The sequence below is a fragment of the Cherax quadricarinatus genome, chromosome 95 (genome assembly GCF_038502225.1).
Source record: "Cherax quadricarinatus isolate ZL_2023a chromosome 95, ASM3850222v1, whole genome shotgun sequence".
Taxonomy (NCBI): Eukaryota; Metazoa; Arthropoda; class Malacostraca; order Decapoda; family Parastacidae; genus Cherax; species Cherax quadricarinatus.
In genome coordinates this window covers 1,179,402-1,200,000 of record NC_091386.1, presented here as the reverse complement: position 1 = coordinate 1,200,000, position 20,599 = coordinate 1,179,402, and the positions used below count along the sequence as shown (strand labels likewise).

Here is a 20,599-nt window from a genome sequence, read left to right as displayed (position 1 = left end):
TGGACATGTTATTACATTATGTTAACAATCTGTCAGCATCACTGGAGTTCCTGGCCTGGGAGAACAAGCGTGAGTATGTTGGTGTTATCTTAGTGGGGGAGCCATAACACTTACGTATTATATACTAGCATCACTGGAGTTACTGGCCTGGGAGAACAAGCGTGAGTATGTTGGTGTTATCTTAGTGGGGGAGCCATAACACTTACGTATTATATACTAGCATCACTGGAGTTCCTGGCCTGGGAGAACAAGCGTGAGTATGTTGGTGTTATCTTAGTGGAGGAGCCATAACACTTACGTATTATATACTACCATCACTGGAGTTCCTGGCCTGGGAGAACAAGCGTGAGTATGTTGGTGTTATCTTAGTGGAGGAGCCATAACACTTACGTATTATATACTAGCATCACTGGAGTTCCTGGCCTGGGAGAACAAGCGTGAGTATGTTGGTGTTATCTTAGTGGGGGAGCCATAACACTTACGTATTATATACTAGCATCACTGGAGTTCCTGGCCTGGGAGAACAAGCGTGAGTATGTTGGTGTTATCTTAGTGGGGGAGCCATAACACTTACGTATTATATACTAGCATCACTGGAGTTCCTGGCCTGGGAGAACAAGCGTGAGTATGTTGGTGTTATCTTAGTGGGGGAGCCATAACACTTACGTATTATATACTACCATCACTGGAGTTCCTGGCCTGGGAGAACAAGCGTGAGTATGTTGGTGTTATCTTAGTGGAGGAGCCATAACACTTACGTATTATATACTAGCATCACTGGAGTTCCTGGCCTGGGAGAACAAGCGTGAGTATGTTGGTGTTATCTTAGTGGGGGAGCCATAACACTTACGTATTATATACTAGCATCACTGGAGTTCCTGGCCTGGGAGAACAAGCGTGAGTATGTTGGTGTTATCTTAGTGGGGGAGCCATAACACTTACGTATTATATACTAGCATCACTGGAGTTACTGGCCTGGGAGAACAAGCGTGAGTATGATGGTGTTATCTTAGTGGGGGAGCCATAACACTTACGTATTATATACTAGCATCACTGGAGTTCCTGGCCTGGGAGAACAAGCGTGAGTATGATGGTGTTATCTTAGTGGGGGAGCCATAACACGTACATATTATATACTACCATCACTAGAGTTCCTGGCCTGGGAGAACAAACGCTGTAAATTACTGGAGAACGCTGTAAATTACTGGAAAACGCTGTAAATTACTGGAGAACGCTGTAAATTACTGGAAAACGCTGTAAATTACTGGAGAACGCTGTAAATTGCTGGAGAACGCTGTAAATTACTGGAGAACGCTGTAAATTACTGGAGAACGCTGTAAATTACTGGAGAACGCTGTAAATTACTGGAGAACACTGTAAATTACTGGAGAACGCTGTAAATTGCTGGAAAACGCTGTAAATTACTGGAGAACGCTGTAAATTACTGGAGAACGCTGTAAATTACTGGAGAACGCTGTAAATTACTGGAGAACACTGTAAATTACTGGTTGTCAAAGGTTGTTGGTGATACTGACTTGGTGTGTGTTCTGTGTGCGCGTGGTGAAGGGAGACAAGTTTATATAAATGTTTCTTACTCCAGTAAATTATACGACAGTGAATTTCAAGGTTCTTGTTTTTACTGTGAATGCAAGTGTGAATATGCCAGAGAGAGAGAGAGAGAGAGAGAGAGAGAGAGAGAGAGAGAAAGCTAGTTTTAACACTTAATCTCAACCCAGCACTGAGTCAACTTGCTACATTGACGTGGTTGAAGAGACTGAGATCCCACCAACCTATTTCTCAGCCTAAATTACTGGGATATTTACCCTTTCGTCAGAATATATTGTGACTTAGACATAAATTCTTTCGATTATTTCACGATTGTCTAACCAATCATGACAAGTAACAGACGTGTATATTTCAACGTTACTCAGGGCTGGTCTAAACACAGTGTTGCCATGTATTGACGAGGTTATCTGTGTATTATTGTACTTTTAATCTGTTGATACAGTGTTCGGATCCTTGGATCCATTGATACATAACATCAACACTGATACATAATGATACATAACACGTCAGTGTTGATACATAACACATTAATGTTGATACATAACACATCAATGTTGATACATAACACGTCAGTGTTGATACATAACACATTAATGTTGATACATAACACATCAATGTTGATACATAACACGTCAGTATTGATACATAACACATCAATGTTGATACATAACACATCAATGTTGATACATAACACATCAATGTTGATACATAACACGTCAGTATTGATACATAACACATCAATGTTGATACATAACACATCAGTATTGATACATAACACATTAATGTTGATACATAACACATCAATGTTGATACATAAGACGTCAGTATTGATACATAACACATCAATGTTGATACATAACACATCAATGTTGATACATAACACATCAATGTTGATACATAACACGTCAGTATTGATACATAACACATCAATGTTGATACATAACACATTAATGTTGATACATAACACATCAATGTTGATACATAACACGTCAGTATTGATACATAACACATCAATGTTGATACATAACACATCAGTATTGATACATAACACATCAGTATTGATACATAACACATCAATGTTGATACATAACACATCAATGTTGATACATAACACATCAGTATTGATACATAACACATCAATGTTGATACATAACACGTCAGTATTGATACAACACATCAATGTTGATACATAACACATCAATGTTGATACATAACACATCAGTATTGATACATAACACATCAATGTTGATACATAACACGTCAGTATTGATACATAACACATCAGTATTGATACATAACACATCAGTATTGATACATAACACATCAATGTTGATACATAACACATCAATGTTGATACATAACACGTCAGTATTGATACATAACACATCAATGTTGATACATAACACATTAATGTTGATACATAACACATCAATATTGATACTTAACACATCAGTATTGATACATAACACATCAATATTGATACATAACACATCAATATTGATACATAACACATCAATATTGATACACAACACATCAATACACAACACATCAATATTGATACACAACACATCAATACACAGCACATCAGTATTGATACATAACACATCAATACACAACACATCAATATTGATACACAACACATCAGTATTGATACACAACACATCAATACACAACACGTCAATATTGATACACAACACATCAATATTGATACACAACACATCAATACACAGCACATCAATATTGATACACAACACATCAATACACAGCACATCAATGTTGATACATAACACATCAGTATTGATACATAACACATCAGTATTGATACATAACACATCAATGTTGATACATAACACATCAATGTTGATACATAACACATCAGTATTGATACATAACACATCAATGTTGATACATAACACGTCAGTATTGATACAACACATCAATGTTGATACATAACACATCAATGTTGATACATAACACATCAGTATTGATACATAACACATCAATGTTGATACATAACACGTCAGTATTGATACATAACACATCAGTATTGATACATAACACATCAGTATTGATACATAACACATCAATGTTGATACATAACACATCAATGTTGATACATAACACGTCAGTATTGATACATAACACATCAATGTTGATACATAACACGTCAGTATTGATACATAACACATCAATGTTGATACATAACACATTAATGTTGATACATAACACATCAATATTGATACTTAACACATCAGTATTGATACATAACACATCAATATTGATACATAACACATCAATATTGATACATAACACATCAATATTGATACACAACACATCAATACACAACACATCAATATTGATACACAACACATCAATACACAGCACATCAGTATTGATACATAACACATCAATACACAACACATCAATATTGATACACAACACATCAGTATTGATACACAACACATCAATACACAACACGTCAATATTGATACACAACACATCAATATTGATACACAACACATCAATACACAGCACATCAATATTGATACACAACACATCAATACACAGCACATCAATGTTGATACATAACACATCAATACACAGCACATCAATACACAACACATCAATACACAACACATCAATACACAGCACATCAATATTGATACACAACACATCAATACACAACACATCAATATTGATACACAACACATCAATACACAACACATCAATACACAACACATCAATACACAACACATCAATACACAACACATCAATACACAACACATCAATATTGATACACAACACATCAATACACAGCACATCAATGTTGATACATAACACATCAATACACAACACATCAATACACAACACATCAATACACAACACATCAATACACAACACATCAATACACAGCACATCAATATTGATACACAACACATCAATACACAACACATCAATATTGATACACAACACATCAATACACAACACATCAATACACAGCACATCAATATTGATACACAACACATCAATACACAACACATCAATATTGATACATAACACATCAATACACAACACATCAATACACAACACATCAATATTGATACACAACACATCAATACACAACACATCAATACACAACACATCAATACACAACACATCAATACACAACACATCAATACACAACACATCAATACACAGCACATCAATATTGATACACAACACATCAATACACAACACATCAATACACAACACATCAATACACAGCACATCAATATTGATACACAACACATCAATACACAACACATCAATATTGATACACAACACATCAATACACAACACATCAATATTGATACACAACACATCAATATTGATACACAACACATCAATATTGATACACAACACATCAATAATGATACACAACACATCAATATTGATACACAACACATCAATATTGATACACAACACATCAATACACAACACATCAATACACAACACATCAATACACAGCACATCAATATTGATACACAACACATCAATACACAACACATCAATATTGATACACAACACATCAATACACAACACATCAATGCACAACACATCAATACACAGCACATCAATATTGATACACAACACATCAATACACAACACATCAATACACAGCACATCAATATTGATACACAACACATCAATACACAACACATCAATACACAACACATCAATATTGATACACAACACATCAATATTGATACACAACACATCAATACACAACACATCAATATTGATACACAACACATCAATATTGATACACAACACATCAATATTGATACACAACACATCAATACACAACACATCAATACACAACACATCAATACACAGCACATCAATATTGATACACAACACATCAATACACAACACATCAATACACAACACATCAATACACAACACATCAATATTGATACACAACACATCAATACACAACACATCAATATTGATACACAACACATCAATACACAACACATCAATATTGATACATAACACATCAATACACAACACATCAATATTGATACACAACACATCAATACACAACACATCAATACACAACACATCAATACACAACACATCAATACACAACACATCAATACACAACACATCAATACACAGCACATCAATACACAACACATCAATACACAACACATCAATACACAACACATCAATATTGATACACAACACATCAATACACAACACATCAATATTGATACACAACACATCAATACACAACACATCAATATTGATACATAACACATCAATACACAACACATCAATATTGATACATAACACATCAATACACAACACATCAATATTGATACACAACACATCAATACACAACACGTCAATACACAACACATCAATACACAACACATCAATATTGATACATAACACATCAATACACAACACATCAATATTGATACATAATACATCAATACACAACACATCAATACACAACACATCAATACACAACACATCAATATTGATACACAACACATCAATACACAACACATCAATATTGATACACAACACATCAATACACAACACATCAATATTGATACATAACACATCAATACACAACACATCAATATTGATACATAACACATCAATACACAACACATCAATACACAACACATCAATACACAACACATCAATATTGATACACAACACATCAATACACAACACATCAATATTGATACACAACACATCAATACACAACACATCAATATTGATACATAACACATCAATACACAACACATCAATATTGATACATAACACATCAATACACAACACATCAATACACAACACATCAATACACAACACATCAATATTGATACACAACACATCAATACACAACACATCAATACACAACACATCAATACACAACACATCAATACACAACACATCAATACACAACACATCAATACACAACACATCAATATTGATACACAACACATCAATACACAACACATCAATACACAACACATCAATACACAACACATCAGTACACAACACATCAATACACAACACATCAGTACACAACACATCAATACACAACACATCAATACACAACACATCAATACACAACACATCAATACACAACACATCAATACACAACACATCAATACACAACACATCAATACACAACACATCAATACACAACACATCAATACACAACACATCAATACACAACACATCAATACACAACACATCAATAATCTTCAAGTCACAAATTTCAAGAATGATTTACACTAAGTTTTAAAAGGGTTTAAGGGGAAAAGGGAGACGGGGGGGGCATTACCTCCCCCTTCCCCTTAAGTTGGACTTGTCAAAGGGTGTAAGACCTTGTGTCTAACATCACGCGTAAAAACTGGGGCGGGAAATACCCAGGATGGGCGTATGTTCTGCGTCACTGTCGTGACGTCTTGCGTCACAGATGTCGTGATGTCTTGCGTCACAGATGTCGTGATGTCTTGCGTCACAGATGTCGTGATGTCTTGCGTCACAGATGGAGTGATGTCTTGCGTCACAGATGGAGTGATGTCTTGCGTCATAGATGGAGTGATGTCTTGCGTCACAGATGGAGTGATGTCTTGCGTCACAGATGGAGTGATGTCTTGCGTCACAGATGTGATATCTTGCGTCACAGATGGAGTGATGTCTTGCGTCACAGATGGAGTGATGTCTTGCGTCACAGATGTCGTGATGTCTTGCGTCACAGATGGAGTGATGTCTTGCGTCACAGATGGAGTGATGTCTTGCGTCACAGATGTCGTGATGTCTTGCGTCACAGATGTTGTGATGTCTTGCGTCACAGATGGAGTGATGTCTTGCGTCACAGATGGAGTGATGTCTTGCGTCACAGATGGAGTGATGTCTTGCGTCACAGATGTCGTGATGTCTTGCGTCACAGATGGAGTGATGTCTTGCGTCACAGATGGAGTGATGTCTTGCGTCACAGATGTCGTGATGTCTTGCGTCACAGATGTCGTGATGTCTTGCGTCACAGATGTCGTGATGTCTTGCGTCACAGATGTCGTGATGTCTTGCGTCACAGATGTCGTGATGTCTTGCGTCACAGATGTCGTGATGTCTTGCGTCACAGATGGAGTAGAGATGGAAGTGAGGGAGGGAGGGGGTGAGGGGAGGGGCTGGGGGGAGGATGGGGTGCAGGCTTAAATTATGTAACATATAGTGGTTCCCAAAAGCCGTGCAAGAGTCAGCTACCTTTGTCATGTTGTAGCGTCTTGGACTCACAATAGGACCTGAGGCAGCGGGCCTCCAGCTGCAACAGCCTGGTTGACCAGGCAGGCACCAGACGAGCCTGGCCCATGGCCGGGCTCAGAGAGTAGATAAACTCTCGAAGCTCTTTAAAGGTATCAAAGGGTGTGATCCAGGCAAGAGGATCGCAACTCAGGGATGTTTCCTCACCCCTTTACCCCTTGTTTACAGGGGTATACCTGGAGAAGAGCTCAGCTCCATGGAGCTGAGCTCTTCTCCAGGCTCAGGGACTGATCACCATGGAGCTGAGCTCTTCTCCAGGCTCAGGGACTGATCACCATGGAGCTGAGCTCTCCTCCAGGCTCAGGGACTGACAACCATGGAGCTGAGCTCTTCTCCAGGCTGAGGGACTGACTACCATGGTGGTGAACTGTTCTCCAGGCTGAGGGACTGACTACCATGGAGCTGAGCTCTTCTCCAGGCTGAGGGACTGACCACCATGGTGGTGAGCTCTTCTCCAGGCTGAGGGACTGACTACCATGGAGCTGAGCTCTTCTCCAGGCTGAGGGACTGACTACCATGGAGCTGAGCTCTTCTCCAGGCTGAGGGACTGACTACCATGGTGGTGAACTGTTCTCCAGGCTGAGGGACTGACTACCATGGTGGTGAGCTCTTCTCCAGGCTGAGGGACTGACTACCATGGAGCTGAGCTCTTCTCCAGGCTGAGGGACTGACTACCATGGAGCTGAGCTCTTCTCCAGGCTGAGGGACTGACTACCATGGTGGTGAACTGTTCTCCAGGCTGAGGGACTGACTACCATGGAGCTGAGCTCTTCTCCAGGCTGAGGGACTGACCACCATGGAGCTGAGCTCTTCTCCAGGCTGAGGGACTGACCACCTCACTTTTTTCATTGCTACTACTCCCTCTGCATTTGACTGAAGATACCCACTGTCTGTATCCTACTTTTCTTATCCTACAATCAACTAAACACTGACTGCACGTTGAAGTTGCTTGGTTCCCACGCTTGATAGGAAGGGGGGAGGGAATAGGAGGGGGGGTTAAAGGGAAGGGGGGAGGGAATAGGAGGGGGGTAAAAGGGAAGGGGGTGAGAGTAATTAAAGGGTCGTTCACTTGTACATACGAGGTACAGGCATAAGTTTTGACTAAGTAATAATTAGTGGTGATCCAGAGGACCAGTGTTGGTATATATCTGTCTAAAACCCGGTACCAGTATCTGGAACCCGGTACCACGATCTGGAACCCGGTACCGGGATCTGGAACCCGGTGCCAGTATCTGGAACCCGGTACCAGGAACTGGAACCCGGTACCGGGATCTGGAACCCGGTACCAGTATCTGGAACCCAGTACCAGTATCTGGAACCCAGTACCGGTATCTGGAACCCGGTGCCAGTATCTGGAACCCGGTACCAGGAACTGGAACCCGGTACCGGGATCTGGAACCCGGTGCCAGTATCTGGAACCCGGTACCAGGAACTGGAACCCGGTACCGGGATCTGGAACCCGGTGCCAGTATCTGGAACCCGGTACCAGGAACTGGAACCCGGTACCGGGATCTGGAACCCGGTGCCAGTATCTGGAACCCGGTACCAGGAACTGGAACCCGGTACCGGGATCTGGAACCCGGTGCCAGTATCTGGAACCCGGTACCAGTATCTGGAACCCGGTACCACGATTTGGAACCCAGTACCAGTATCTGGAACCTGGTACCAGTATCTGGAACCCGGTACCAGTATCTGGGGTAGTTACTCCTGGGGTAGTTACTCCTTGGGTAGTTACTCCTGGGGTAGTTACTCCTGGGGTAGTTACTCCTGGGGTAGTTACTCCTGGGGTAGTTGCCCCTTGGTTCACTTACATTCCCACTGTGCTGTGCTCTGGTCCAGTATACTTTGGTCCATCTGTGGTCCAGAAGAGGTTGCTGACACAAGGATGTGGAGTTCTCTTGGTGTCCCGGGTCACATTGATGTCCCGGGTCACATTGATGTCCCGGGTTATGTCGGTGTCCTGGGAAATGACTTGGCGGATGCCACATCAATGACTGGTGTAGTGACCTCACTCCACAGTCATGTCCTTGGTAAGTGGCTGTCCTGGTGGGCCCTGCAGACTACCAGCAAGCTATACACGGTTTAGCAGGACGTATTTGCTCCTACAACAGCTCCTGGCCCCCAATTCTGTGGAACATATAATGTACCCATGATTTGTGAAGCGTATTTTCAACTGTTTACCCTCGGCTGAGAACTTTCTACCTTCGTCATGGCTTTTATAATTACCGAGGTACCTGTAGGGTCCTCGGGGAACTTTTTGGTGAATCTATTGACATTATAATTGTTGCTGGTTATTTAAACCTGGTGTGACTGTATTTGTTGATGCTAGTAGTAATACATGTGTTAAGTGCAGAACGTAAGTGTTACTACAACTACTACCACTCCTACTACTACTGTTACTACTGCTGCTATTACTCCTACAACCATTATATATATATTCAGAATTTTCCCCTACGAAATACAGATATTGGCACTGTTTGTATATGATCGTAATACACGAGGTGTGTGTGGGAAACCAACAGCCTGGTTGACCAGGAGGCCTGGTCTGGGACCTGTTTCTTGGGTTGGGGGGGTGTCAGTGAGTCACAGGAGGGGAAATACCAGTCAGTATAACGTTAGTGCTCCGGGAACCACAAGGTCGCTGAGTGGGTGGGATGGGCGGCCTTGGGGTGGGTGGTCGGGTGTGGGAGGGTGATAGATTGAATAGATAGATAATACGTGGTTCTCCACTTAACCCGCTCTTCTCCATTCCCTGACACCCGTGCTGGTACCAACAGCATGGTTGATCAGAGACCTTCCTGTACTGGCACGCCTTGCCTTGTGTCGCCCCACACGGGTTTAGCGCTTTACTGATGATGTGAGTTGAAGAAACATGATGAATAAAACACCTGTACAACACCTAGGTGTCTATATTGATGAATAAAACACCTGTACAACACCTAGGTGTCTATATTGATGAATAAAACACCTGTACAACACCTAGGTGTCTATATTGATGAATAAAACACCTGTACAACACCTAGGTGTCTATATTGATGAATAAAACACCTGTACAACACCTAGGTGTCTATATTGATGAATAAAACACCTGTACAACACCTAGGTGTCTATATTGATGAATAAAACACCTGTACAACACCTAGGTGTCTATATTGATGAATAAAACACCTGTACAACACCTAGGTGTCTATATTGATGAATAAAACACCTGTACAACACCTAGGTGTCTATATTGATGAATAAAACACCTGTACAACACCTAGGTGTCTATATTGATGAATAAAACACCTGTACAACACCTAGGTGTCTATATTGATGAATAAAACACCTGTACAACACCTAGGTGTCTATATTGATGAATAAAACACCTGTACAACACCTAGGTGTCTATATTGATGAATAAAACACCTGTACAACACCTAGGTGTCTATATTGATAAATAAAACACCTGTACAACACCTAGGTGTCTTTATTGATGAATAAGACACCTGTACAACACCTAGGTGTCTATATTGATGAATAAAACACCTGTACAACACCTAGGTGTCTATATTGATAAATAAAACACCTGTACAACACCTAGGTGTCTATATTGATAAATAAAACACCTGTACAACACCTAGGTGTCTATATTGATAAATAAAACACCTGTACAACACCTAGGTGTCTATATTGATGAATAAAACACCTGTACAACACCTAGGTGTCTTTATTGATGAATAAGACACCTGTACAACACCTAGGTGTCTTTATTGATGAATAAGACACATGTACAACACCTGGGTGTCTTTATTGATGACTAAGACACATGTACAACACCTAGGTGTCTATATTGATGAATAAAACACCTGTACAACACCTAGGTGTCTATATTGATAAATAAAACACCTGTACAACACCTAGGTGTCTTTATTGATGAATAAGACACCTGTACAACACCTAGGTGTCTTTATTGATGAATAAGACACATGTACAACACCTGGGTGTCTTTATTGATGACTAAGACACATGTACAACACCTAGGTGTCTTTATTGATGACTAAGACACATGTACAACACCTGGGTGACTATATTGGTGACTAAGACACATGTACAACACCTAGGTGTCTATATTGATGACTAAGACACATGTACAGCACCTATGTGTCTATATTGATGAATAAGACACATGTGCAGCACCTAGGTGTCTTTATTGATGACTAAGACACATGTGCAGCACCTAGGTGTCTTTATTGATGACTAAGACACATGTGCAGCACCTAGGTGTCTATATTGATGAATAAAACACCTGTACAACACCTGGGTGTTTATATTGATGAATAAAACACCTGTACAACACCTAGGTGTCTTTAATGATGAATAAAACACCTGTACAACACCTGGGTGTCTTTATTGATGAATAAAACACCTGTACAACACCTGGGTGTCTATATTGATGAATAAAACACCTGTACAACACCTAGGTGTCTTTAATGATGAATAAAACACCTGTACAACACCTAGGTGTCTATATTGATGACTAAGACACATGTACAACACCTAGGTGTCTATATTGATGACTAAGACACATGTACAACACCTAGGTGTCTATATTGATGACTAAGACACATGTACAACACCTGTGTGTCTATATTGATGAATAAGACACATGTACAACACCTAGGTGTCTTTATTGATGAATAAGACACATGTACAACACCTAGGTGTCTTTATTGATGACTAAGACACATGTACAACACCTAGGTGTCTTTATTGATGACTAAGACACATGTACAACACCTAGGTGTCTATATTGATGACTAAGACACATGTACAACACCTAGGTGTCTTTATTGATGACTAAGACACATGTGCAGCACCTAGGTGTCTATATTGATGAATAAGACACATGTACAACACCTAGGTGTCTATATTGATGACTAAGACACATGTACAACACCTGGGTGTCTATATTGATGACTAAGACACATGTACAACACCTAGGTGTCTATATTGATGACTAAGACACATGTACAACACCTAGGTGTCTATATTGATGACTAAGACACATGTGCAGCACCTAGGTGTCTATATTGATGACTAAGACACATGTACAACACCTAGGTGTCTATATTGATGACTAAGACACATGTACAGCACCTAGGTATCTATATTGATGACTAAGACACATGTACAGCACCTAGGTGTCTATATTGATGACTAAGACACATGTACAACACCTAGGTGTCTATATTGATGACTAAGACACATGTGCAGCACCTAGGTGTCTATATTGATGACTAAGACACATGTACAACACCTAGGTGTCTATATTGATGACTAAGACACATGTACAGCACCTAGGTGTCTATATTGATGACTAAGACACATGTACAGCACCTAGGTGTCTATATTGATGACTAAGACACATGTACAACACCTAGGTGTCTATATTGATGACTAAGACACATGTGCAGCACCTAGGTGTCTATATTGATGACTAAGACACATGTACAACACCTAGGTGTCTATATTGATGACTAAGACACATGTACAGCACCTAGGTGTCTATATTGATGACTAAGACACATGTACAGCACCTAGGTGTCTATATTGATGACTAAGACACATGTACAACACCTAGGTGTCTATATTGATGACTAAGACACATGTACAGCACCTAGGTGTCTATATTGATGACTAAGACACATGTACAGCACCTAGGTGTCTATATTGATGACTAAGACACATGTACAGCACCTAGGTGTCTATATTGATGACTAAGACACATGTACAACACCTAGGTGTCTATATTGATGACTAAGACACATGTACAGCACCTAGGTGTCTATATTGATGACTAAGACACATGTACAGCACCTAGGTGTCTATATTGATGACTAAGACACATGTACAGCACCTAGGTGTCTATATTGATGACTAAGACACATGTACAACACCTAGGTGTCTATATTGATGACTAAGACACATGTGCAGCACCTAGGTGTGTGAGAGAGGGTGGAGTGCAGTGTGACCTCCAGTACAAAACTTTCTCCTGATGCTGAGTACAAGAATTAACGAGAGTCCAAGTAACTTTATGACTAAGTTATTTAATTAATTAATAATAATAATTATTATTTCTACCAGTAGATGGTACAACTTATACAGACCATAGCTCACAACAATGACATACTATATAGAAAGTTCCTGGTTATGTAGAGCATTTCCCACAACTTAGGTTAATTTTGTCCCCCAGGATGCCACCCACACCAGTCCACTAACACCCAGGTACCTACTGACTGCTAGGTGAACACTGACAGCAGGTGTAACTAACACCCAGGTACCTACTTACTGCTAGGTGAACACTGACAGCAGGTGTAACTAACACCCAGGTACCTACTTACTGCTAGGTGAACACTGACAGCAGGTGTAACTAACACCCAGGTACCTACTTATTGCTAGGTGAACACTGACAGCAGGTGTAACTAACACCCAGGTACCTACTTACTGCTAGGTGAACACTGACAGCAGGTGTAACTAACACCCAGGTACCTACTTACTGCTAGGTGAACACTAACAGCAGGTGTAACTAACACCCAGGTACCTACTTACTGCTAGGTGAACACTGACAGCAGGTGTAACTAACACCCAGGTACCTACTGACTGCTAGGTGAACACTGACAGCAGGTGTAACTAACACCCAGGTACCTACTGACTGCTAGGTGAACACTGACAGCAGGTGTAACTAACACCCAGGTACCTACTGACTGCTAGGTGAACACTGACAGCAGGTGTAACTAACACCCAGGTACCTACTTACTGCTAGGTGAACACTGACAGCAGGTGTAACTAACACCCAGGTACCTACTTACTGCTAGGTGAACACTGACAGCAGGTGTAAGGTGACTAACACCCAGGTACCTACTTACTGCTAGGTGAACACTGACAGCAGGTGTAACTAACACCCAGGTACCTACTTGCTGCTAGATGAACACTGACAGCAGGTGTAAGGTAACTAACACCCAGGTACCTACTTACTGCTAGGTGAACACTGACAGCAGGTGTAAGGTGACTAACACCCAGGTACCTACTTACTGCTAGGTGAACACTGACAGCAGGTGTAACTAACACCCAGGTACCTACTTACTGCTAGGTGAACACTAACAGCAGGTGTAACTAACACCCAGGTACCTACTTACTGCTAGGTGAACACTGACAGCAGGTGTAACTAACACCCAGGTACCTACTTACTGCTAGGTGAACACTGACAGCAGGTGTAACTAACACCCAGGTACCTACTTACTGCTAGGTGAATACTGACAGCAGGTGTAACTAACACCCAGGTACCTACTGACTGCTAGGTGAACACTGACAGCAGGTGTAACTAACACCCAGGTAACTACTTACTGCTAGGTGAACACTGACAGCAGGTGTAACTGACACCCAGGTACCTACTTACTGCTAGGTGAACACTGACAGCAGGTGTAAGGTAAGTAACACCCAGGTCCCTACTTACTGCTAGGTGAACACTGACAGTAGGTGTAAGGTGACTAACACCCAGGTACCTACTTACTGCTAGGTGAACACTGACAGCAGGTGTAAGGTAATTAACACCCAGGTACCTACTTACTGCTAGGTGAACACTGACAGCAGGTGTAAGGTAACTAACACCCAGCTACCTACTTACTGCTAGGTGAACACTGACAGCAGGTGTAACTAACACCCAGGTACCTACTTACTGCGAGGTAAACAGTGACAGCAGGTGTAAGGTAAATAACACCCAGGTACCTACTTACTGCTAGGTAAACAGTGACAGCAGGTGTAAGGTAAATAACACCCAGGTACCTACTTACTGCTAGGTGAACACTGACAGCAGGTGTAAGGTAACTAACACCCAGGTACCTACTTACTGCTAGGTGAACACTGACAGCAGGTGTAACTAACACCCAGGTACCTACTTACTGCTAGGTGAACACTGACAGCAGGTGTAACTAACACCCAGGTACCTACTTACTGCTAGGTGAACACTGACAGCAGGTGTAACTAACACCCAGGTACCTACTTACTGCTAGGTAAACAGTGACAGCAGGTGTAACTAACACCCAGGTACCTACTTACTGCTAGGTGAACACTGACAGTAGGTGTAACTAACACTCAGGTACCTACTTACTGCTAGGTAAACACTGACAGCAGGTGTAAGGTAACTAACACCCAGGTACCTACTTACTGCTAGGTGAACACTGACAGCAGGTGTAAGGTAAATAACACCCAGGTACCTACTTACTTCTAGTCTCAGTTCCTTGTGTCGTTGTGTTGAGTGTTGTGTCTGCTGTGTCCTGGTCTCAGTACCTTGTGCCGTTATGTTGAGTGTTGTGTCTGCTGTGTCCTGGTCTCAGTACCTTGTGTTGAGTGTTGTGTCTGCTGTGTCCTGGTCTCAGTTCCTTGTCTCGTTATGTTGAGTGTTGTGTCTGCTGTGTCCTGGTCTCAGTACCTTGTGTCGTTGTGTTGAGTGTTGTGTCTGCTGTGTCCTGGTCTCAGTACCTTGTGCCGTTATGTTGAGTGTTGTGTCTGCTGTGTCCTGGTCTCAGTACCTTGTGTCGTTATGTTGAGTGTTGTGTCTGCTGTGTCCTGGTCTCAGTACCTTGTGTCGTTGTGTTGAGTGTTGTGTCTGCTGTGTCCTGGTCTCAGTACCTTGTGTTGAGTGTTGTGTCTGCTGTGTCCTGGTCTCAGTACCTTGTGTCGTTATGTTGAGTGTTGTGTCTGCTGTGTCCTGGTCTCAGTACCTTGTGTCGTTATGTTGAGTGTTGTGTCTGCTGTGTCCTGGTCTCAGTACCTTGTGTCGTTATGTTGAGTGTTGTGTCTGCTGTGTCCTGGTCTCAGTACCTTGTGCCGTTATGTTGAGTGTTGTGTCTGCTGTGTCCTGGTCTCAGTACCTTGTGTCGTTATGTTGAGTGTTGTGTCTGCTGTGTCCTGGTCTCAGTACCTTGTGCCGTTATGTTGAGTGTTGTGTCTGCTGTGTCCTGGTCTCAGTACCTTGTGTCGTTGAGTGTTGTGTCTGCTGTGTCCTGGTCTCAGTACCTTGTGTCGTTGTGTTGAGTGTTGTGTCTGCTGTGTCCTGGTCTCAGTACCTTGTGTCGTTATGTTGAGTGTTGTGTCTGCTGTGTCCTGGTCTCAGTACCTTGTGTCGTTGAGTGTTGTGTCTGCTGTGTCCTGGTCTCAGTACCTTGTGTCGTTGAGTGTTGTGTCTGCTGTGTCCTGGTCTCAGTACCTTGTGTCGTTGAGTGTTGTGTCTGCTGTGTCCTGGTCTCAGTACCTTGTGTCGTTGAGTGTTGTGTCTGCTGTGTCCTGGTCTCAGTACCTTGTGTCGTTATGTTGAGTGTTGTGTCTGCTGTGTCCTGGTCTCAGTACCTTGTGTCGTTATGTTGAGTGTTGTGTCTGCTGTGTCCTGGTCTCAGTACCTTGTGTCGTTATGTTGAGTGTTGTGTCTGCTGTGTCCTGGTCTCAGTACCTTGTGTCGTTGTGTTGAGTGTTGTGTCTGCTGTGTCCTGGTCTCAGTACCTTGTGTTGAGTGTTGTGTCTGCTGTGTCCTGGTCTCAGTACCTTGTGTCGTTGTGTTGAGTGTTGTGTCTGCTGTGTCCTGGTCTCAGTACCTTGTGTTGAGTGTTGTGTCTGCTGTGTCCTGGTCTCAGTACCTTGTGTCGTTGTGTTGAGTGTTGTGTCTGCTGTGTCCTGGTCTCAGTACCTTGTGTTGAGTGTTGTGTCTGCTGTGTCCTGGTCTCAGTACCTTGTGTCGTTGTGTTGAGTGTTGTGTCTGCTGTGTCCTGGTCTCAGTACCTTGTGTTGAGTGTTGTGTCTGCTGTGTCCTGGTCTCAGTACCTTGTGTCGTTGTGTTGAGTGTTGTGTCTGCTGTGTCCTGGTCTCAGTACCTTGTGTCGTTGTGTTGAGTGTTGTGTCTGCTGTGTCCTGGTCTCAGTACCTTGTGTCGTTGTGTTGAGTGTTGTGTCTGCTGTGTCCTGGTCTCAGTACCTTGTGTTGAGTGTTGTGTCTGCTGTGTCCTGGTCTCAGTACCTTGTGTCGTTATGTTGAGTGTTGTGTCTGCTGTGTCCTGGTCTCAGTACCTTGTGTCGTTATGTTGAGTGTTGTGTCTGCTGTGTCCTGGTCTCAGTACCTTGTGTCGTTGTGTTGAGTGTTGTGTCTGCTGTGTCCTGGTCTCAGTACCTTGTGTCGTTGTGTTGAGTGTTGTGTCTGCTGTGTCCTGGTCTCATTTCCTTGTGTCGTTATGTTGAGTGTTGTGTCTGCTGTGTCCTGGTCTCATTTCCTTGTGTCGTTATGTTGAGTGTTGTGTCTGCTGTGTCCTGGTCTCAGTACCTTGTGTCGTTATGTTGAGTGTTGTGTCTGCTGTGTCCTGGTCTCATTTCCTTGTGTCGTTATGTTGAGTGTTGTGTCTGCTGTGTCCTGGTCTCAGTACCTTGTGTCGTTGTGTTGAGTGTTGTGTCTGCTGTGTCCTGGTCTCAGTACCTTGTGTCGTTATGTTGAGTGTTGTGTCTGCTGTGTCCTGGTCTCAGTACCTTGTGTCGTTGAGTGTTGTGTCTGCTGTGTCCTGGTCTCAGTACCTTGTGTCGTTATGTTGAGTGTTGTGTCTGCTGTGTCCTGGTCTCAGTACCTTGTGTCGTTATGTTGAGTGTTGTGTCTGCTGTGTCCTGGTCTCAGTACCTTGTGTCGTTATGTTGAGTGTTGTGTCTGCTGTGTCCTGGTCTCAGTACCTTGTGTTGAGTGTTGTGTCTGCTGTGTCCTGGTCTCAGTACCTTGTGCCGTTATGTTGAGTGTTGTGTCTGCTGTGTCCTGGTCTCAGTACCTTGTGCCGTTATGTTGAGTGTTGTGTCTGCTGTGTCCTGGTCTCAGTACCTTGTGTCGTTGTGTTGAGTGTTGTGTCTGCTGTGTCCTGGTCTCAGTACCTTGTGCCGTTATGTTGAGTGTTGTGTCTGCTGTGTCCTGGTCTCAGTACCTTGTGTCGTTATGTTGAGTGTTGTGTCTGCTGTGTCCTGGTCTCAGTACCTTGTGTCGTTATGTTGAGTGTTGTGTCTGCTGTGTCCTGGTCTCATTTCCTTGTGTCGTTATGTTGAGTGTTGTGTCTGCTGTGTCCTGGTCTCAGTACCTTGTGTCGTTATGTTGAGTGTTGTGTCTGCTGTGTCCTGGTCTCAGTACCTTGTGCCGTTATGTTGAGTGTTGTGTCTGCTGTGTCCTGGTCTCAGTACCTTGTGCCGTTATGTTGAGTGTTGTGTCTGCTGTGTCCTGGTCTCAGTACCTTGTGCCGTTATGTTGAGTGTTGTGTCTGCTGTGTCCTGGTCTCAGTACCTTGTGTTGAGTGTTGTGTCTGCTGTGTCCTGGTCTCAGTACCTTGTGTCGTTATGTTGAGTGTTGTGTCTGCTGTGTCCTGGTCTCAGTACCTTGTGTTGAGTGTTGTGTCTGCTGTGTCCTGGTCTCAGTTCCTTGTGTCGTTATGTTGAGTGTTGTGTCTGCTGTGTCCTGGTCTCAGTACCTTGTGTCGTTATGCTGAGTGTTGTGTCTGCTGTGTCCTGGTCTCAGTACCTTGTGTCGTTATGTTGAGTGTTGTGTCTGCTGTGTCCTGGTCTCAGTACCTTGTGTCGTTATGTTGAGTGTTGTGTCTGCTGTGTCCTGGTCTCAGTACCTTGTGTTGAGTGTTGTGTCTGCTGTGTCCTGGTCTCAGTACCTTGTGCCGTTATGTTGAGTGTTGTGTCTGCTGTGTCCTGGTCTCAGTACCTTGTGTTGAGTGTTGTGTCTGCTGTGTCCTGGTCTCAGTACCTTGTGTTGAGTGTTGTGTCTGCTGTGTCCTGGTCTCAGTACCTTGTGTCGTTATGTTGAGTGTTGTGTCTGCTGTGTCCTGGTCTCAGTACCTTGTGTTGAGTGTTGTGTCTGCTGTGTCCTGGTCTCAGTTCCTTGTGTCGTTATGTTGAGTGTTGTGTCTGCTGTGTCCTGGTCTCAGTACCTTGTGTTGAGTGTTGTGTCTGCTGTGTCCTGGTCTCAGTTCCTTGTGTCGTTATGTTGAGTGTTGTGTCTGCTGTGTCCTGGTCTCAGTACCTTGTGTCGTTATGTTGAGTGTTGTGTCTGCTGTGTCCTGGTCTCAGTTCCTTGTGTCGTTATGTTGAGTGTTGTGTCTGCTGTGTCCTGGTCTCAGTACCTTGTGTCGTTATGTTGAGTGTTGTGTCTGCTGTGTCCTGGTCTCAGTACCTTGTGTTGAGTGTTATGTCTGCTGTGTCCTGGTCTCAGTACCTTGTGTCGTTGTGTTGAGTGTTGTGTCTGCTGTGTACTGGTCTCAGTACCTTGTGTCGTTATGCTGAGTGTTGTGTCTGCTGTGTACTGGTCTCAGTACCTTGTGTCGTTATGCTGAGTGTTGTGTCTGCTGTGTCCTGGTCTCAGTGAAAGTTCCGTAAATCTTCCAGTTCAGCGAACTCGCCTACCTTGAAGGTGGTGGTCAGTATACAACAGTATACCAGCCTACCTTGAAGGTGGTGGTCAGTATACAACAGTATACCAGCCTACCTTGAAGGTGGTGGTCAGTATACAACAGTATACCAGCCTACCTTGAAGGTGGTGGTCAGTATACAACAGTATACCAGCCTACCTTGAAGGTGGTGGTCAGTATACAACAGTATACCAGCCTACCTTGAAGGTGGTGGTCAGTATACAACAGTATACCAGCCTA

General features: G+C 42.6%; 1 protein-coding gene across 6 annotated transcripts in view; it reads left to right on the top strand.

The window, feature by feature from the left end:
• Positions 1-20,599, top strand: part of LOC128703908 (pleckstrin homology domain-containing family G member 1-like) — a 530,324-nt gene that overhangs the window by 344,840 nt on the left and 164,885 nt on the right. For 2 of the 6 annotated variants that reach the window (XM_070104851.1, XM_070104849.1), the window contains exon 1: positions 1-69. This exon is cut by the window's left edge and continues 863 nt beyond it. The exons of the other annotated variants lie outside the window; for them this stretch is intronic. In XM_070104851.1, coding sequence (XP_069960952.1) covers positions 1-69 — 69 coding nt within the window. The remainder of the gene's footprint in view (positions 70-20,599) is intronic. 6 annotated transcript variants of the gene reach the window in all.